Source organism: Marmota monax, unplaced genomic scaffold (assembly GCF_021218885.2).
Source record: "Marmota monax isolate L192 unplaced genomic scaffold, Marmota_monax_Labrador192_F-V1.1 WCK01_AAM20220418_F8-fsc00074, whole genome shotgun sequence".
Taxonomy (NCBI): domain Eukaryota; kingdom Metazoa; phylum Chordata; class Mammalia; order Rodentia; family Sciuridae; genus Marmota; species Marmota monax.
The window spans coordinates 7,165,364-7,187,471 of record NW_026694232.1 but is presented as its reverse complement, the minus strand read 5'-3'; the positions used below and the strand labels follow the sequence as shown (position 1 = coordinate 7,187,471).

Below are 22,108 nucleotides of genomic sequence, written 5' to 3'. Positions count from 1 at the left end.
GCGCACAACATGTAATCCACATAACTCAGGAAGCCAAAGCAGGAGGATTGCAAATTTGAGGTTTGTAGTTCAATGATAAAGTGGCCCTGGGTTATAGCCTCAGTTAAAAAAAGACACCTTGAAGTAGTGGGAATACTAGAATAGAAAATGAATAAAACAAAATCTAATAACAATCAGTTGGGAACTGGTGGCTCTAGTCTGTAATTCCAGTAATTGAGAAGGCTCAGGAAGGAGGATCAAGATCAAGGCTAGCCTCAGTAACTTAGAAGGATTCTGTCTCAAAATATAGTGGCTGAGGAGTAGGCCACCCCAGGTTCAATTCCTAGTAAAGACAGACTATTAAAGATCAACTTTTATAGTATCACATGATGGGAGAGGGTGGCGAGGCAACTATGGGGTGAAAAAAACAGGAAGACCAATATTACAATCAGGATCTGTAAACTCAATTTTAGCATATTAACTTATCTTGAGAAGATCTAATTAATGTATATTTCATCACTTTTACTGTTTCTTAGAGATCTTCCACAAATTTTAACTGAATAAAACTCATTCCACCTTCTAATTTGATGTTATATACTGGACCCTTTTACAATAAATCTAAGTAGAGCCAGGTATGGTGATGCACAACTGTAAACCCAGCAGATCAGAAGACTGAGTCAGGAGGATCACAAGTTCAAAGATAGGGCCTTGCTAAGTTGCTGACGCTATCTCAAAAAAAAAAAAAAAAATAGTTTGGGGATGTGACTCAGTGGTTAAGCACTCCTGGGTTCAATCACTGGTGCCCCTCCCCCCAAAATGAATAAATCTAACAATCTTAGTTTCCCTCTATCTTGAAATATTTTATTTTTTCATCATCATTGATTAGTCTCAGCTTTTATTATTTATTGGTGCTTGGGCCTGCTAAGCTAGTACACTACCAAGTTGACCCCAGTTTATTTTAAAGATTTCTTAAGAATGATGGCAACACCTAAAAGGATATCACACTGAAATTATTACCGCCATCTATCAGTTTTCCTTATTGCATAGCCTCAAGTATCCCATCTCTTTTAAGAAAGCACCAAAACACTGACTATACCATCTTTTTTTGCTGCTTTCTATTATTTGTGAACAGTAGAGAATTTGGAATTTATTATTTTCTATCCATAGTTAAAAAGAAAATTTACACAGGAAGACCCTTCACAATTACTATAGGAACCAGAAGGCAAAAAAACAGCAGCACTCTAGATTCTATTGATGAATGTGAAATTATAAAGCATAATGTCGCAGACTATGAAGTCTTCACATGACAGCATCCTAGATAAATGTCCTCAAACAGCTTATTTCTAGGAACAAAAAAAGAAAGGTAATATTCTCATTCATTTAAACACTCAACTGGAACTTAATCACATGAAATACTTATCTGATAAGGAGTTGGAACATGCTCTTTTCCAGAATACAGGATAGTATTCTTGTGCACCAAAAATTACTTAAGTAGAAAAATGCCAAAGGCAGTCTTTAAGTTGACTAGAATGACAGATGCTGAATATAAAATTTTTAAAGGCTTAGTCAATCCAATTGGCTAAATACAAAAATATGCCATAATTATAAGCACACAAAAAAATGGCCGTAATCTTTGATAAAACTGGAACCCACACTGTTTCAAACTATTTTTCAAGTATTGCATTCTGATAATCAGAATGTAAAATGAACTAGAAAATGAGAAGTAACAACAATAGATCTTTATTATAGTACTTTCCCTTGTACTACTGAGGCTTAAACTCAGGAGCACTCTACCACTGAGCCACATACTCCCACCCTTTTGAAATCTGAGAGGGTCTCACAGGTCCCAAGTTGATGAGGATGGCCTTCACCTTGAGACACTACTGCCTCAGCCTTCCTATAGTCACTAGAATTACAGGCATATAGACAGTGCCCAACCACAACAGATCTTTTCAGAAAAATATTTAAAATGTGATATCAATATTTACAAGACGTACTGAGTTTTAGAATCACAAATAACAGCTGATGAGTAATTAGCTATACTGAGAGAATTTTATCCATTTTAGGTTTACGTATCATCAAAACAAGGAATATGGAATCAAAAACAGAATTACATTTTATATTTTATTAATATGAACTTCAATACACTTCAGTGGTTGGGCACCTCAAGCTAGATTTGCTAAAATGATAATATTAAATTACTTAAACCTCTTTTATTCTATTTCCATCAAAGCTTACCTTATAGAAACTTAATTCATATGTAGCGTGTTTACAGAAGAAAGACTATTTTCAAGTGGCTGGTGGCTTTAATTCTCACTAAATATTAAAATGATGTATTCACCAAGCTAGGGGTGCAGCTCCATGGACATGCCCTTGCCTAATGGGCATGAAATCCCTGGAATCAATCCCAGCACCACCCTAAAATTTAAAAGGGGGAAGGGGACCTGGATTCAGTTTTCTACCTAATTTATGCATGTCTGTAAGCATCATTAATAACTTTAGTTCTGAAAGATAGAGGCAACAAAATCTAAATCCCTGAACCTAAGTAACACCACTATTGATTTGGCTCCAATTTAGTATTATGGAGTCAAATCACTGGAGATATAAATCAAGTGTAATTGAGTGCTCCTGAATTCATTCCTCAGTACTCCTCCCCCAAAAAGAAAAATCTCTTTAATAACCAAATATTATAATTGTAGCCTACTGTACTATGTCACTAATATTGATTACTGAATGGATTTGTGAACAAGAATAGAAATTCCCATTCTCATATTTCACTTAACTCAAACTAACCCTTGAAAGCAATTCCTATCATTTCTAACATCCTAAAGTCTCTTCAAACCGAAAGTGTTTAAAATGGAACAGAAATAAAGGAGTGACTGTAAGAAACCTAAAACCAAATAGAACTCAGTAAAGACTACCATGTTTCATTATTGAAAGACAGAAATGGGAAGGATGAAATCTCAAAACACTAGTTTTAGGATCTTTTCACTAAATGAGCCCTAGTTCTTCCAACTTTGTTATAAAATAATCTCTAAATTCAAGCATGCAACCATTATTGATTTTGGTAAGCTTATCTGAATCCCTAAAGTTAATTTTTCATTCAAGTTTGACTATGCCTTTTGAAATACCAAATAAAGATAGAACACCATAATTTTTAACATTTTTCCATACCCTAACTTTATATACACTTTACTCTAAAACAGACTTCCTAATTTTACAAATAATAATAAACTATAAAACTGAATGCTTCATCACAAAGACCCATTTTCCAACATATGAAACATGAGTACTGTTCCTACGTATCTGCCATTTTAAATCATTACAATCCACAAAGAACTAGAAAATGCACATAAGAAAAGCAAGCTTAGGCCAGGCAAGGTGGTACATGCCTGTAATCCAGCAACTCGCCTGTAATCCCAGCGACTCAGGAGGCTGAGGCAGGAGGATCACAAGTTCAAGGCCAGCCTGGGCAACTTAGCGAGACCCTGTCTCAAAATAAAATAAAAAGGGCTGGGGATATAGCTCCGTGATAGAGCACTTACCTACCATATTATAAGCCCTGGCTTCAAACCCCAGTAGCAGGGGAAAAGAAAAAAAAAGAAAAGCAAGCTTAATAATATTCAGAATATACTATTATCAATTTATCTACCTACATGACAGTAACTCATTGACATTACGGCTGATACGTTTTTAAAAAGTAAGTTTCATACCAACTTTCTTGACAATATTATGCCCCCAGAAACTGGCAGTATGTCAAAACAGAAAAATAATCAAGAATATATATGCTCTTCCTCCATGTGTGAGCATCTGCCAAGCAGTAAGGCTAACAATGGCCTTGGTATTATGAAAAGACTAAACTAAAACAGCTAAAAACTTCATGTTGGCTACAAAAATCAAACTCCCTATCTTTTGATGGTATACCATACATGCACATTTTATTTTTATATAAATAAAACATTAAAAAGTTATGATACAGCTATGTCCTATTTTAAGATTTTTTTTTTTAATTGAAACAAAGTCTTACCAAGTTGCTTAGGGTTCTAAGTTGCTGAAGCTGGCTTTGAACTTGCAATATCCTGCCTCAGCCTCCCCAGCCACAAGGATTACAAACATACACCACCACACCCATATTAAATGATTTTCATTCCTGTTTTTTTCTAATTTCTCAAGATTATCTTAATGTCTCAAGATACTTTTTAATGAAAATATGTCTAGACCTTAATGCCTCACAATCTACCACAGCTGAAAGTAGAAAGGCATGTCATACATAATAACAAGCCCATTATTATAGTAAATCAGAAAACCTTAAAATTTAAAACCAAATTATTTTTACTTTAAAATATGCTAAACCCAAAATAGAAAACCTTATAAAATGTTATACAGCTTGAGATATAAGTTTTAGTACGTAACATTATCTGTTGTGTGTTATTTGCTGAACAAGGCAAGTATCTACAATAAAAAGCAAAACATGTCACATGTGAAGTCATGTGAAGAGGAGGGATTTGACCATCCTTCCAATAACTATATATATATATATATATATATATATATGAGAATCAAAAGAACTCTTTATTTTCCCAGTACTTCAATTTTATAAACTGCACATATTTTCTCAACTATCATTGGTCAACAAAAATCAATCACTAAGTCAGGCACAGTGGTGCACTACTATATTCCCAGGAACTTGGGAGGCTGAGGCATGAGGATCACAAGTTCAAAGTCAGCTTCAGCAACTTAGTTGAGACCGTGTCTAAAACTAAAAAATAAAAGGGCTGGGGAGGAACTATATTCCCAGGAACTTGGGAGGCTGAGGCATGAGGATCATAAGTTCAAAGTCAGCTTCAGCAACTTAGTTGAGACCGTGTCTAAAACTAAAAAATAAAAGGGCTGGGGAGGTGGCCCAGGGGTTAAGCACCCCTGGGTTCAATCCCTGGTACCAAAAAAAAATTTAAAAACAATCACTGAACCAATAGTTAAAAATTTAATAAGACATTAAATGTTTATAATAAAGATTTTTTTTAAAAAACATGCCCCCATTTTGAAGTCAAATAAAAAGCTATTAATTAGATTTTAAAAGAAACATTTGCATTTTAGACCTTTAGGAAATCAATTTTTAATTGGTACATCATAATTTAAGACATAAGTCATTCATTGTTACATGTTCCTAGCAGTACTCAATAGAAAAATACAGTTTGGTCAATCTGGCTCCAGGAAAATCAACTTTCTACAATGAAACAGAGTGAACCTTATTTATGTCACTAGCAGACCATGACACTGATTTAACATGCTCTAACTTCATATAAGTTTCATAAAGGGCCACAGAGAGACAAAACCTAGTATTCAAGCAGCCAACCTATTTTTTTAAGTACTTTGGAGTAAATCATATGAAATGATCAATATTCAGGAACAGACAACTCAAGCAACTCCTGGAGAACTCAAAAGAAAGCTCTCCAGCAAGGTTCAATGGCACACACCCCTATAATCCCAATGAAGCTGACGCAGGAGGACACAAGTTCCAGGCAAGCTTCAGCTGGGATATAGCTCAGTCATTAAGTGCCCCTGAGTTTAATCTCCAATACTTTAAAAAAGCGGGGGTGGGAGGTGGTGGCTGGCTCTGTAGCTAAGCACCCCTGAGAGTTCCATCTCCCATACCAAAAATAAAAAGTAAAATTAAAAAGGGATGGGAATATAACTTAGTGGGGTAAAGAGTCCCTGGGTTCAATCCCCACCACCAAAAGGAAAGAAAACAAAGAGGGGAGGCAGGGAAAAGAAAGAGTTCTCCTGGATCATTTTTGTCCTAGAATTTATTACTAACAGCCAAATCAAAGGCATTTATCCCTTCGTGGAGAAGACAGATTTCTAGAGCTGCAAAAGAACAAGCTGTGAGCTCATCATGAAACTGGCCAAAGAACGTAGCAAATATTAGAAAATAATATTTGAAACTTAAATTGGGTTTCAACTTCCATACCTTCAATGTATATAACATTAGCTAATATAGTCAATACTTGATATCTGAGGATTCAAGCTACCAAAAGTTGCAGAAGTGTTCAGAAAAATAAAAGTCATTCTTTATCATCCACTAAATACAGTATAACAAATATTTACACTTCTGCCATACTAGAAGTGATTTAAAATATACAAAATGCTGTTCAGGTACATGCAACAACTTTTGATATTTTGATTGAGACTTGAAGCATGCCCAGATTAGGGGGTTCACAGGAAATACTACAACCAGTGACATATTCAGAATTTAGAAGAGAATACAGACTATTATGTTAGCCAGAAATAATCTGCTTAAAAAGCAGGTTAGTGGAGCCAGGCAAGGTGGCACAGGCCTGTAATCCCAGCTACTTGGGAGGCTGAGACAGGAGAATCACAAATTAAAAGCCAGCCTAAGCAACTAAGCAAGGCCCTGAGCAACTAACCAAGACCCTTTCTCAAAATGAAAAATAAAAAGGGCTGAGGGTGTGGCTCAGTGGTTAAGCACCTCTGGGTTCAATCCTTCTACAAAAAAAAAAGAACCACCACATTGGTGGAGCTTCCAGGTTAGTACACACTGATGTACTGATATACACTCAGAGAAAAGCATGAAAACTCTGCTTGCTGGGTGCCTCCCCACCACCCAGCCTTATGTATCTCTTCTACATATCAGCTTACCTCTGCTATTGAACAAAATTCCAGAAGGATTGAAAAAACTACTGTGTATATAGGAAAAATATTTCATAACCAAGACTCTCAAATAGAAATTTGTGTTACCTACATAAATCTATTCTTGTCTTCTAGTGCTTTCAATGTTATCCTGGACTGATGAGGGAAGTGGACAAAAAAAAAAGAAAAAGTGGTAAACTGGTATAATAGTAGTAAAATTCTAAGATATATACAAGAGAAAGGGAGCTGGGCTCAGTGGTGCGTGCCTATACCACAGCAACTTGGGAGGTTCAGCAAGAAGATCACAAGTTCAAGAACCTGGCAACTTACCAAGCATTTTCTCAAAACAAAAATAAACCAGTCACAGTGGCAAACACTTGTAATCCAAGCAACCCAGGAGGCTGAGACAGGAGGACTGGACTACAAGTTCGAGGACAGCCTCAGTAACGTAGTGAGGCCCCAAGCAACATTGTGAGACCCTGACTCACAATAAAAAATAGAGAGCTGTGAATGTAGCAGAAGTATCCCTTGGTTTAAGTCAAGGTACCAAAAGTAAACAAACAAACAAAAAGGGCTGGAAATGTAGGTCAGTGGCAGGCTCCCACTCCACCCCCATTCAATCCTCAGTACCACAGAGGGAAAATTTTCAAAAAGATTTCCTATATAGAAAACTACATGGGGGGCTGGGGATGTGGCTCAAGCGGTAGCACGCTCGCCTGGCATGCGTGCGGCCAGAGTTCGATCCTCAGCACCACATACAAAGATGCTGTGTCCGCCGAAAACTAAAAAATAAATATTAAAAAAGTTCTCTCTCTCTCTCAAAAAAAAAAAAAAAAGAAAGAAAGAAAGAAAAGAAAACTACATGGTGAGCACACACCTTTAATCCCAGTGGCTCAGGAGGCTAGGAGAGGAGAATCAGGAGTTCAAGACCAGCCTCAGCAATGGCGAGGTGCTCTAGGGCCGGAGATGTGGCTCAGTGGTCAAGTACCCCCACACCCCAGTTTACTCCCTAGCACTATTTAAGAAAAAAAAAAAAAAAACCCATAGGAGCATTCTTGCCCCTCTCCCAGTGCCAGGAGCCAGGAGTCCAAGTCCTTTTCTTTCCCTTTTAATAAAATTCCTGCTCTCTTCCTTTAAATTAAAAAATAACAACAAAAACTTCATGGACAAATGCAGTGGGATACACCATAAATCGTACCTTCTTCAGATGCTCACAGGGGGATTGCCTGACTAAAGGAGGATGGGGCCAGCCTGAGTAACAACACAGCAGGACCCAATTCCTCAACCTTGAAAAATAAAGAGCTGAGGCTCATGCCCTGCAAGCACGTGGCCCTGGTTTGATTCCCAACACCAAAAAAAATGAGAAGACTATCGACCCAAAACTTCAATATGCATGGCTTTTGATCCAGCGACTGAACTTGTAAGGACAAATACTAAAAATTCCATAATATTATTAACTATTTTGTTGGTACTGAAATAAAAAAATAGTAGTTCCAATGTCTAACTGTCTAATTTTTTCACAACTGAAAAAATTATACACTCTGCACATGCAAAGGAAAAACTGAGAATGCAATAAAAGCTAAAAAATGAGATTTAAACTCAGGTGACAAGCACACCTACACAAATTGGATAGATTCAAATTCTGCTTTATATAATTGTCATTTCATGTTTTATATATTAAACTTTACTACTCTGAATTTAAAGGGAGGGGTAGTAAGTTTTCAAAAAGCTACCTTGTTCAAAAAAGAAAGCACTAACAACCAGAATTTCTAAATGGCCCAGGACATTAAATAGATTCCTAACAAATGGTGGGAAAAAAACAAGTAAACATGGATGATAACTAACATGTGGCTTAAATTTTTTTTTCCTTATATTTTCCTAAGTGAAGAAAAAAATCTTAAAATTTTTGGTCATGATTCACAAAAGTAGCAAATTTTACCAGAGCCAAATTATTTTTAAAATTTTAAAAAATAAAAAACCAAAGTAAAAAGAAAGAATCTAGGATCCTTCATTTCTAAATCATTCAGTCTCCAATACCTCTGTTTTTTGCTCACAGTTTGGGGAGGAAGGTCACATAAGATAATAGGAACAAGAACAGGCTTCCATGGATTTGAACTAGGGAGAGGTACTGATATCCTCAGTACCTCATTAAGACTAGCTTTATTATTTAAGACCTTCCCTACTAATAAGTGTCTGGACAACAACCAAAAAGTATAAAAAACACTATCTCAAAACTTACCTCCACACATTTCTAATTCTAGAAACTTCCAAAATAACTAAGACATTCCTCACTTGATCTCTCATTTTTTATTCTGTAATTCCAGGAAAAAAATTTCATAAAAATGTTTGAAGAATAAAGAATTCAAGGCTCTTCCATGCTCACAGAAAGATACAATAGAGAAAATTTTTTCATTACAGTCAAACTCCAAATGAACAGGGTATAATAATCTGCTACACCACTGCCATAATCCTTAGTGCCCATCAAGTACCTACCTCAGGTTCCTTCATTTGCAGCAGTTACTTCACCACTATTTCCTTGTGTCTCTCCACAGCACAGTGACATTTCCCTCAAGAACACTAATACATCCAGACTACATTTACAGGTCTACTTACGAAACAAAGTTCTTAGTACCCTGACACAATTAAAACATAAATACTTTTGAATTAGCAAAAGCTAAAAAAACACACATTGAACTTAGAATAATTAAAATCAAGGCTGAATTTTAAAATGGCCAGGAATTTAGGTTTTAGGTTGTCAGGGGTTTAATCACTATAATTTTGGTTTCCTGGTATAATAACTAGATTTATGAGAGGCTCAAAGGAAATTTATCACTAAAAAAAAAAAAAAAGAAGAATGATAATGGCAGATAAAAGTACTTAGAGCCAGGCTCACTGGCATACCCTGAAATAAAAACCAGGGAGGGACTCCAGAGGATCACAAACTGGAGGCCAGCCTCAGCAACTTAGCAAGAGTTGGGCTGGGGATATAGCTCAGCTGGTAGAATGCTTGCCTAGCATGCACTAGGCCCTTGGTTCAATCCCTAGTACTACCACCTCCAAAAAAAAAAAACACCTTAGCAAGACTATCTCAAAATTTGAAAAATGGCTAGGGATATAACTTAGTGGTAAAGTGTCCCTGGGTTCAATCCCCAATATCTGGGTTAAAAAAAAAAAAAAAAAAACAGTGCTTAGAATTATGCAGCTGAGAAAGTATTGTGTTTATAGAGCCACTGAGACAGGCCAAGCATGGCGGCACACACTACAATCCTAGCAAGTGGGTGATATAGGAGGATGGAAGTTGAAAGCCAGCCTCTACAACTTAGCAAAACCCTGTCTCAAAAAATACAAAGGGCTTTGGGATGTAGCTCAGTGTTTAAGCACCCCTTAGTTCAATCCCTAGTATACCCCACACCCACCCACCCCCACACACACACACAAATTGAGAAAGGGCGGGGAATGCAGCTCACTAGTAGAGTGCTTGCCTACTAGCATACACAAAGGCCCTGGGTTTAGCTCTCATTACCAGAAACATTTAATTAGTTAAAAGAATTCTTACCCTACCAGCTCACCTAACAAACATTTCATAAGTTAAAAGAATTCTTTCCCTACCAGTTCACCTTCTCAATTCTACATCAACTAAGCACAGAGGAAACTTCAGAATGACTTCAATACTATCAAGCTAACTTCTTGGGGAAAAAACCTAGCAAATTTAAGTATCTATGAGGAATATCACAAATTAAACCAAAAAACTGAATCTTCAATATCCATTACACTCATCGTTGCACTTTTTTGTCCCTTGGGGGACAAGAGAGCGAAGGGTAGTACTGGGGATTATAAACAAAGCATTATACCACAGAGCTATATTCCCAGCCTTTTTTGAGACAGGGTCTCCCTAAGTTGCCCAGTCTGGCCTCAAATTTGTGATCCTTCTGCCTCAGGCTTCCTAGTAACTGAGATTACAGGCATGGGACACCATGTCCAGAGTTTGCACTTATTTGATAGTTGTTTTCAACTTTCTTTATTAGGTTACAGCAGATATGGCATACTTATCAAGATCACTGAACACTGAGCCAGGTGCCAAAGTGCCGCAGTCTGGCTGGGCACAATCAGGAGCCACTTGTCAAAAAAAACTAACTTTATTTTTAGAACCACACACGCCAAACAAAACAGCCTCTCAGGAAAAACCCTCAGAGCCTCAACTGCCACCACCGGCTTTCCACAAGCCTCTCTCTCCCACACAAGCTTCTCTCCACCTCCCACAATCCTCCTGCTCTTGAGGCCGATTGGCATTGGCTGGGTCACGTGGGCGGAGCCAAAAAAGTCCCCCAATGAGCAGCTCCGTGGTCTGAAAGGGCAGGGAAACAGCCCAATGAGCATCACCGCAGAGGAGCCAATCAGCTAGATGTTGCTGGGGCCGCTGTGAGCCAATCATCAGCCGGCAGCTGGAAGTTTGCTGGGGCCCCTTTGGCTGTGGCTCAACACCAAAGTACATGCATATAACCAATAAAGCTGGAAGCTGAGGAGGGAGGATCACAAGTTCAAGGCCAAGACCCCCCATTCTCAAAAACTTTAAAAGGAATGAAATGTTGCTCAATGGTTAAGTACTGCTGGGATCAATCGCCAGCACCCAAAAAACAAACAAACAAACAAACAAACCCAAGGAGTGAGCATCAGAGAGAAAGCTATTCAAAATCCATTAAGTGCTGTGAGATATAGCAGGTCTGGTGGGCCATTTTCAAAATATAGTATTCAGCCTTAACTGGATCCAAATGTAGCCATTTTAATTACAGCCCTTCCCTTTGACTGCCTCAATTTTAAAATTAGCCAACTGCATAGACTATATCTGAGTCCTCCAATCAAGGCGAAAGGCATCACTATGTTAGGTATATTAACCGGGGAACATCCCACCAGGTAAGCTTGCTAGCCAGGTTCTGTAGTAAGCCTTTCTGTTAAGAAGTAAAAGTTTGCCTTGCTCACCCACTTTCAAGCATGTGACTGATTTCTTACAGTACCTCATTATTTCTAACAATGTTAAAAAAAAAAAAAGGAAGAAAGGAGCAAAGGGGACAATATAAGCCCACACCTGTAATCATAAATTCAAGGTCTGCCTCAGCAACTTAACAAAACCCTGTCTCAAAATAAAAATAAAAAATAAAAATGGCTAAGGATGTGGCTCAATAGTTAAGTGTACCTGTGTTCAATTCCTAATACAAAAAAAAAGAAATGTACAAAAGAAACCTATTTGGGAGGGGAAGAAAATGTAAAACATGGACAGTATTTTTTCTATTAGATGTGATTTTCTTTTTCTGAACTTTCAAAATTTTTTCCAGACATTGAAAATACTTGGGGCTGGGGATGTGGCTCAAGCGGTAGCGTGCTCGCCTGGCATGCGTGCGGCCCGGGTTCGATCCTCAGCACCACATACAAACAAAGATGTTGTGTCCGCCAAATACTAAAAAATAAATATTAAAAAAAAAATTCTCTCTCTCTCTACCTCTATCTCTCTCACTCTCTCTTTAAAAAAAAAAAAAAAAAGAAAATACTCCACAAGGCAGTTCAAATAATTACATTTCAGATTACATATAAACTATATTAACAATCATAATTAATAAAGGATAACTATGAAAATTTTAAGATACTGAAGCAACAATCAAAAGAAGCAAAACAGCCAGGCATGGTGGTACATGCCTATAATACCAACAAGTCAGGAGTCTGGGGCAAGAGCCCCATTAACGTAGCAAGGTTCCAAGTAATTTAGTAAGAATCTGTCCCCAAAAAAATAAAATAAAATGGGTTGTGGATGTGGCTCAGAGGTTAAGCACCCCTGGGTTCAATCCATGGTACCAAAAAAAGAAAAAAGACAGAAAAACAAAAACTATAATAACACCATATAGTTCTATGCCAGACTGTATTAAAATCAATTCAAATGCACTATAATCCTTAATGTTCAAATTATTTTCATTTTAGTGATAAAAGAAACCTAATCAAGCTCACACAGCTAAAAACACCAGAGCCAAGATATGAATCCAATTCTAACTCCAAGTCTCAAGTATCACTACATTTCCAAGAGAAAGGAATTAGATTTGTTCTCTATCAGCTAAAAACATTTTCCTAAGAAAATATTTTTTTAAAAACAAAAAGTTGGCACCACAAGAAAAGAAATTTAAATACACATACCTCTACTTCATCTCCTTCACTAATTTCTTTTTTTATATCAGGTGGTGGTGGTAATCTAACTTCATTAAATGGAACCTGGCGTTCTGGTTGCCAACTGAAGGATGAGAAAAGGAATGAATTTTAAAATACATATTCTAACAGCATCTAATATGGAAGCTATATAGTCTATGTTTAATGCCATATATTTTCAGGTTAGCTTTTCATTTAATTTTCCCTAAAGAGGAAAAAAACATATTAATACTATTAATTTCCTAAATAATTTCATTGAAGTAGAACAGATTTTACATGACTCGATGAAATTTATAAATAATCAACATTGATAATAGTGTATGACTTTCCAAATTACTCATTGTTAAGAATGGTTTACGGCTTTATTCTGCAAATAAGAGACTAAGTTTAGAGTAACCTAACTAAGGTTTGAAATAATACCAAAAAATGGTGGGATTAATTTATTTCAAACACAACTATGTGACTTGTCAAAAATTATAAAGTTTCACAGATTTACAAAATAAAAACTACATGCACATGCTCAAAAGTACCAAAAAAAAAAAAAGCAATTTAGGTGGGACATATAGCTCAGGAATAAAGTGTGTGCCTATAAGCACACAACCCTGGGCTTGATACACAGCATTCAAAAAAACAAACTTTTTTAAAGGCAATTTTTTGAATAGTTGAATTACAAAACATTTCATATTGTCCTTTTCAATTTATCTTTTCTGGGCTGGGGATGTGGCTCAAGCGGTAGCGCGCTCGCCTGGCATGCGTGCAGCCCGGGTTCGATCCTCGGCACCACATACAAATAAAGACGTTGTGTCTGCCGAAAACTAAAAAATTATTTTAAAAAAAAATTTATCTTTTCTACAATGGATATATATAATTAGGACCTAGGAAAAACTTGGTCTTTCTTTATAATAAATACGAATATACTAAATTACTCATTTAGCTATTGCCTACTTGATAGGTTCTGTTGTATTTTAAGATGAACTGATAAAGCTATAAACATTTTTCCCTACTCTTAAATTCTCACAGGTTATATGCCTGGAACGTATACCAGCATATAAAAATGTTCTAAGGCCTTTATCTGCCAAAGCTGGGTAAAGCAACAGTTGCCAAATACAAAACTGGAGTATACTTCCTTTCCACCATTATTGTCAAAATGGTAGATGCTCAAAGAGAGACATCATCTCAATACTGCTTTCTATATGAAGCAGTTGGTAGACAAACATCTTTTATTATTATTATATTGTGTGCATAGTGCTGGGGAATTGAACCCAGGACCTCCTGTAACAAGCACTCTACCACTGTGCAAAATCCCCCAGCTCCAAGCAAAGACTTTTCAGGCAATAACAGAAGCAGCTTAAAAGTGGAATTTGAACAGTTCTTTCACTGTCAATTAAATTGTGCTCTTTTATAAGCCTTCTCAACCAAGCCTCACTTACTGTCTTGCTCACTTTAGACTGCCTAGCCCTTATAATATTTGTAGAATTAGTTCATATTGATTAAAACCAAGCAGTTAAAGTGGTCTGATATTTTATTTTCTCTAATATTAGTCATTTGGAAAGCCTTTTACAGTATCATTTCAAAATTCTGGGATTACAATTTAAGCATATTACAATATCACTTTATTTTCTACAAAAACAACTTACTGAATCAAATCAAATCATGTTTTGCAAAGACAAAGGACTTGGGGGGAAAAAAAGAAAAAAAAAAACTAGGAGCAGAAAAAGGAGTGAAAGGTTACCAAAATTGGGCTTATTTGAACTCATAAGGTGATCAACCACCCAATGCATTTCCACTTAAAAACAAAATCATTTGGCTTACTGGCAGTAGGAACATGCAAACACAGATTAGTACTTCCACTCTATAAAATTAATCTTTGTTGAAAAAATAACTTACTTATTTTCAAAAACAACTGTTAGGGAATCTTCATGAACATCTTTGATAAATCCCTGCAGAGAAACAAAACATTAAAATCTCATCATTATTGTTAAACATTACATAATCCTATAAAGCTACAATTAGATATGAAGACAATGTGAAATACTTAAAAAGAACATAGGGTTTTGAATTTAGGCAGGTATGGGTTTCAGTTTCATCTCCTTTTGTGAAATGTATGATGTTTAAGTACTTAAATTCTCTGAACCACACTTTTAATATAGTACCACCTATCTTGAATTCAGCAAAAAATAAATGTTCATCCTTGGATTATATGTTCTGGCTCAGTAAGTCAGAATTTTAGTGCTGCGACTAGAGTACAGTGTTTTGAACTGTGTCTAAGCGTCAAGGTCTGTAATCTGGTGCCAGAATTTACCTCAGTTCTAACACTTGCATATTCTTGAGCACAGTTTAATAGTTAATTAGGTATCTTACCTCATAAAACTATAAATTAAATAAATATCCAGCACAAGTGACAGAGTAAGAACTCAATTAAATTATGTCACAAATATTAAATTGTAGCCATCTAAAGTATAAAGGCATTCTGAATAGTAGCTTTAACAGTATCTTTCTATCTACTTCTCTTTTCCCTTTCCTTTTTTTTATTTTTTTTTAATTTTTATTGTTGGTTGTTCAAAACATTACATAGTTCTTGATATATCATATTTCACACTTTGATTCAAGTGGGTTATGAACTCCCATTTTTACTCTTTTCCCTTTCCTTTAAAAAAAAAAAAAAAAACTGTTAAAGCCCAGCATGATAGCTTACACCTGTAATCACAGCGACTAGGGAAGCTACAGCAAGGACTTCAAGTTCAAGGCCAGCCAGCAACTTAGTGAGACCCTGTCTCAAATTTTAAAACAAAAGGACTGGGGACACAGCTCAATGGTCAAGAGTCCCTGGATTTAATCTCCAGAACCAAAAGAAAAAAATAATGAAAAACAATTTAAATATTTAACTAATATTTAAATATCTATTATATTTCAGACACTATTCTGAGCAAATTAAATTACAAAACAATGCCAGGCATGATGACACGTCTGTAATCCTAGAATTTCTGGAGGCTGAGGCATGAGGACCCCAAGTACAAATATAGCCTCAGCAATTCAGTGAGGCCTTAAGCAACTTACCAAGATCAGATTTTAAAAAAAAAAAAAAAAAAGAAGAAAGAAAGAAAGAAAAAAAGAAAGAAAGAAAGAAAGAAAGAAAAAGAAAAAGAAAAGAAACGAAACGAAACTGGGAATTTGGCTCAGTGGTAAAGCGCCCCTGGGTTCAAAAAGCACAAAAAGATTAGTCTGGGGCTGGGGATATGGCTCAAGTGGTAACGTGCTCGCCTGGCATGCGCGGGGCGGTGGGTTCGATCCTCAGCACCACATAAGATAAAATAAAAAGATGTGTCTGCCAAAAACTGAAAAATAAATATTGAAAAATTCTCTCTCTCTTCTCTAAAAAAAAAAAAAAAAAGGTCTTTTCTAGTACAAAAAGAAAAAAATATACAAATATATTTACACACACAAATGTATGTATATATGTATATATGTACATGAAACAATCTGTCAATGATTAAAAACCCAAAAGCAGATCAATCCCAGAAAATCTTTGAAACTGAAGGAAGTCTAAGAGAACATAAGTAACAGCTGCGATTATCACTATTTTAATAACTTAATATGACCAAGGGCAGAAATGTAGGTAATCCTCTAGTTCTGTCCTGTCATATTTGCTACTCAACTGAATTATCTTTGTAATTTGTCACTTTTCTCCTCTACAGTCCCAAATTCCTTTTATCTCATCTGCTTTGTGCTACAGCATATTTCCATGCAAATAGCTTCAGGAGTCCTAAAACTCAGAGGATTACCTCCTGTTTCAAGAGTGCTAATAACCACCAGGTGGTGGCACAGGCCTGGAATGCCAGCTACATGGGAGGCTGAGACAGGATGGCCATGAGTTCAAAGCCAGCCTCAGCAATTCAGCAAGGCCCTTAAGCAACTCAGTGAGATCATGGCTCCAGTTCTGATTTTCAGACAGTTTTTTTGCTAAATTGCTCAGGCTAGCCTCAATTGTGCACTTCTCCTGCCTCATCCTCCCATGTAACTGGGATTCTCAATTTTTAAGAAATATTTTAGGAACTGAAATTTTCCAAGTTCATAAATATTAATTAGTAAATCATCTCTTACCATCAGATTCTAGTCATATTTTCAACTCTCACTAACACTTCCAATCCTTCAAAAAGAAACTTGAGTTTGGACAGTGAAACTTTCTAGTTTCTGTATAATAGAATACAAATCAGAATTCCATCCAAACCAACAGAAAATTCTGCTAATCATAATAAAAATTTTTTTTTAATCAATCTAAAAATCCATGCTTAGCCCATCGTGGTGGGGCAGGCCTACAATCTCTAAGGATGAGGTAGGAAGATTTCAAGTTCAAAGTCAGCCTCAGCAAGTTAGGGAGACCCCTTTCTCAAAAAAAAAAAAAAAAAAAATGAAAAAGGCTAAGGACTTGGCTCAGTGGTTAAGCACCTCTGGGTTCAAACCCTGGTGTGTGTGTGTGTGTGTAGGTGTATAGGTGTGTAGGTGTGTTTGTGTATGGGGACACGGGGGGAGGGGGACAGAGGGAAGGGGGGAGGGAGGGGGGAGGGAAGGACAGAGGGAAGGAAGACCATGCTTAATCACTCCCCCACAAATATTTTACACCCCTGAATGTGTCAATTTCGCACATTTATACAAACTATAAACAAACCTTTAGAAATCCATCCTTATTGGTAATTTCTTTCCACAATAAGAAACAATAGATTAAGGTAAACAGACCATTCTCAAAATAAAAATGTAAACAACCAATAAATAAATGAAAAATGCTCAACATCTTTAGCCATCAGGGAAATGCAAATCAAAACTACACTGAGGCCAGGCAGGATGGTGCACACCTGTAATCCAGGCATCTTGGGAAGCTGAGGATCAGGTAGGAAGATCACAAATTCACAGCCAGCCTCAGCAGCTTAGTGAGATCCTGTCTCAAAAAATAAAAAAGGGCTGGAGATGTAACTCAGTGGTAAAATCCTCCTGGGATAAATCTCCTATACCCTCAAAAAAATAAGCTACGCTGAGATTCCATCTCAGTTCAGTCAGAATGACTATTATCAGGAATTTTTTAAATACTGGTAAAAATAGCAATGCTAGTAAGGATGCACAGACAAGAGCAGGAGGATCTTAACATATACACTGTCGATGGGAATATAAATTACTACACATCCACTATGAAAAAGCATGAAGATTCCTTTAAAAAAGAAAAACGAAAATGACCTACTGTATTATCCAACTATACCACTCCTACGTGTGTATGTATGTATATGTGTGTGTATGTATGTATGTATGTATGTATATATATCTCCAAAGGTATCAAAGCCAGCATACAAAAAAGGCCTACATACCATATTTACAGAGCCCTATTCACAATAGCCAAGTTATGGAATCAGTTTAAATGCTACAGACGAATGTGGTTTATATACAATATAGTATTATCCAACCATAATGATGAATGAAACAATGTCTTTTGCAAGAAAACAGATGAAAGTGGAAATCATCATGTAAAGTGAAATAGGCAGACACAAAGCAGTATTGCAAGTTTGCTCTCATGTGAAATCTAGAAAAAAAATGCTTTGAGTAAATAGTGACATAAAAGTAGAAGGGGGAGAGAAAGGGGACCAAGGGAAAGAAGGGGTAATGGTTAGGGAAGGAAGCAGGGGAATTGTCAAAGGAGGGGTAAGCCGTAGGGAGAGTGGAAATACCATAATGAAACTCATTAATTAGTATAATTAATATGTACTAATTATAACTTAAAATTGCTTGGAATATGTCCCCTCACCCAAATAAAAGACCTAATACCTAGTATTTAAGTATCTTAAGACATTTGTACTAGTAGGCAACAACTTTGGAGGCTGAAGCAGGAGGATTCAAAGTTCAAGACCAGCCTCAGCAACTCAAGGAGATCGGTCTTAAAAAATAAAAAGGGGCTGGGAATGTAGCTCAATGATACAGCACCCATGGGCTCAATCCCCTGTACTGGGAGGGGAAAAAAAACATTTATAATATAATGAAAAAGTCCTTATGTTCTACTTGTCAAATCCTATTTCATAGGCATAGGTATTTACTATGTCCCCACTGCCCACAGAGCTGGGGGATTGAATCCTAAGGTCCCCTACAATCTAGGCAATTGCTCTATGACTGTGCTACACACACAGTCCCAGACCCAAGTACTTCTAATGACCAGATCTCTAACACTTAGTGCATTTAACATAATACAGGCACTATCTATTTTTTAGGTTTTTAGGTGGACATAATATCTTTATTTTACATTTATGTGGTACTGAGGATAGAACCCCGTGCCTTGTGCATGCTAAGGGAGCACTCCACCATTAAGACAAAACCCCAGCCCCCCCCACACACACACACAAGTACTATTTTTAAAGGTGCTTTGGTGTTCTCGAAGCCACCAGAACAATGCTAGGTTGTCATCTGTACAATACACCCAAAAAAGTCAGGGTTGGGTCTTTAGCAAAAATCACTGTCAAAATGCACCGTTAACAATAGCCACATTTGTCTGCACATGGCACAGAAAGGCTTTAGGCCTTTCATCTGGCCCAGAACTCGAAAGACCCTCCTTATCATCAATTTCACTTTCTACAATTTTACTTACCCAACTGTCAATTATAATCCAAAACTCTTAAATGGAAAATTCCAGAAATAAGCAATAAATTTTGAATTCACTTTCTTGAAAAGGTATCTATATAAAAAAAATAATAATACTAACCAGTTTCAGGTATCCAATGGGGAACTCTGATCATACATCATGATAGTAAGACTACTGTGTTTCTCAAAACTTTTCAAGTTTTTTTCTTCTTCCCATACATATACAAACGGGAAAGGTTCCAAAGCATCATTATGAAATGTTCACTTTAGTTACTTTATTTAGCCCAATATCTGGTTAGAATGGATACTCTTAACTATAACTTAATTAATAAGACAATATAACACATCTGAAGGGTGATCAAAATCTTAAAAATTTTATCTCCATGTCTGATTGAACAAACAAACAAAAGCAAACAGGACTTCACACAAAGGAATACCATGAATTGAAATGTACACTGAGGAGGGCAGTTGGACAAAGTAGCAGGAATCTCTGAGCAGTGGACTGAACTCTAAGTGAAGCTTTTCAAATGCAATCTACCCTAAAATAAAATTAAAGGAAAACATTCCTTAATGATACAGTGAGGCAGAAAATTAATCAAAAATCAATACACTTACAGATGTAAAAAAAAAAGTTTTAAACAGTAAGCTGAAAAAATAAAAGAAAAAAGGTATTCTATTCACACTAAAAATTTACTCACTGAAAAACTAAATCTTACTAAGGCCCTCAATAAAAACTGAAATGGGATATCATCATGTTAAGGGAAGTACAGGACCTATGTGCAGAAATCTTTGAAACACTTGTGATTATAAATGAAAATTTAGAAAAACAAAGCACCATCTTCTTATATAAGTTTTGATAATGTAAGTTTCCATATGCACCTAAAATTAACCTATAATTTCCATGGAATCCCACTAAAATGTTAAGGGAGCATATGTACTGTTAGGGGAGTGTATGTATTCTAGAGAAAAATAAAGTAAAATCTACCTTGTTATTTTAAAGGCACTGAAATTGGAAACGAAAGGCAGGTACATATCAAGCACTAATGCTTACTTTAATACTACAATAATTACCAGGTTTTGTGACACTCACCTTTAATCCCAGCTATTCAGGAGGCTGAGGCACAAGCATTGCAAGCAAATTCAAAGCCAGCCTCAGCAACTAACTTGGTGAGGCCCTAAGCAATTTAGCAAGACCCCGTCTCAAAATTTAAAAAGGACTGGCTGGCGATGTGGTTGAGAGTAGGAAGATGAGAGCCTTACAGTGGCATGCACCTGTAATCCCAGCTACTCAGAAGACTGAGAGAAGAGTATCATAAATTCAAGGCTAGCCTTAGCAATTTCATGAGACCTTTTTCAAAATAAAATAAAATAAAAAGGGCTAAGAATGTAGGTTGGTGGTAGAGTGCCCCTGGGTTCAATCTCCAGTCCAGGCCGGGAAGGGGAAAAAAAGTGCTGAAAGACTGCACTGGCCCAAGCTCAGTGGTGCACAACTGTAATCCCAGCAACTGGAGAAGCTAAAGGCAGGAGGATCTGGAGATCAGCTTCAGCAACTTAGGAGACGTTCATCAACTTATCAAGACTGTCTCAAAAACTAACAAGGACTGAGATGGAGCTCAGTGGTAAAAGCACTCCATGGAATAAACTGCCAATATCCCCCATTAAAAAAAAAAAAAAATTGAAAGATTGGTATTTTAAATGTAGCCAAAATCAGAAAAAAATAAATTATGGACCTGGCTGAAAGTTACCTAATGACACTATATTATTATGATAGACAAATTTTTACTTATGAACCTTCCAAGCCCCTTATTTTCAAGAAAAGGAAAATTATAACAATAGGTATCTACACAACCCCTATATTTCATACCCCAGTTTATAAATACCAGTTCAAAAATCTCATCTTTCTGCAGCTCTTTCCATCATTATGAACCAGATGACAAGATTTAAATCCAGCAGTGGAGGTAGTAGTGACACATACTTCTGATTCCAGCTTGGGGAGACTAAGGAAAGTGGATTCCAAATTCAAGGCTAGCGTGGGCAACCTAGGGAGATCCAATCTCAATATAATATTAAAAAGGGATGCACAGTTGCTCATCTCTGGGTTCAATCCCTGGTATTCGCAGAAAAAGGAAAAAAAAAAAAAAAAAGATTTACTCTGGAAGCAATATTCATCAGGAGAAAATTGGTACCTTTTATAGTTCCAGAACAAAACGTCAAAATCTAGTTCCCAACTGGAAAATCAGTTATGTCCAAGACATGGGCTTTAGTTTAAAAGAAAATTATTGCTTAAAAAACACAACAACATCAGAGGCCTTGAGTAATGGCTTAAGAAATCTTAAGTAGAGATCCATAAATCCTTTGGAGACCATTCTACTAAACCCATTACAAACATCATCTGCACTCAGAAAAATTCCTTTGAATATTAACCATCACTGCAAAAGAAAAAGGGGAAAAAAATAAAAACCACCAATGCATTCCTATTACACAATTTACAACACTAAACTCCTTATAAAAGGAAAACAAACTTAAAAACCTGAATACTCCGCAAACGACCATAAACTGTAATCAAGAACTCAAGAGCTTGAATCCACACAGTTAAACTTAGAGTGAGAAGCGTGAAGTCCAGAACCAAAAATCCAAGATTTGTAGTCCGAAGTGTCAAATGCTATATTTCATTTTTTCT

At 36.4% G+C, this 22,108-nt stretch overlaps 1 protein-coding gene across 5 annotated transcripts in view; it reads right to left on the bottom strand.

The window, feature by feature from the left end:
* Fxr1 (FMR1 autosomal homolog 1) overlaps positions 1-22,108 on the bottom strand; it is a 69,133-nt gene that overhangs the window by 30,249 nt on the left and 16,776 nt on the right. For all 5 annotated transcript variants that reach the window (XM_046466826.2, XM_046466827.2, XM_046466829.2 and 2 more), the window contains exons 2-3: positions 14,704-14,756; positions 12,808-12,901 (exon numbers count right to left, since the gene is read on the bottom strand). In XM_046466826.2, coding sequence (XP_046322782.1) covers positions 12,808-12,901; positions 14,704-14,756 — 147 coding nt within the window. The remainder of the gene's footprint in view (positions 1-12,807; positions 12,902-14,703; positions 14,757-22,108) is intronic.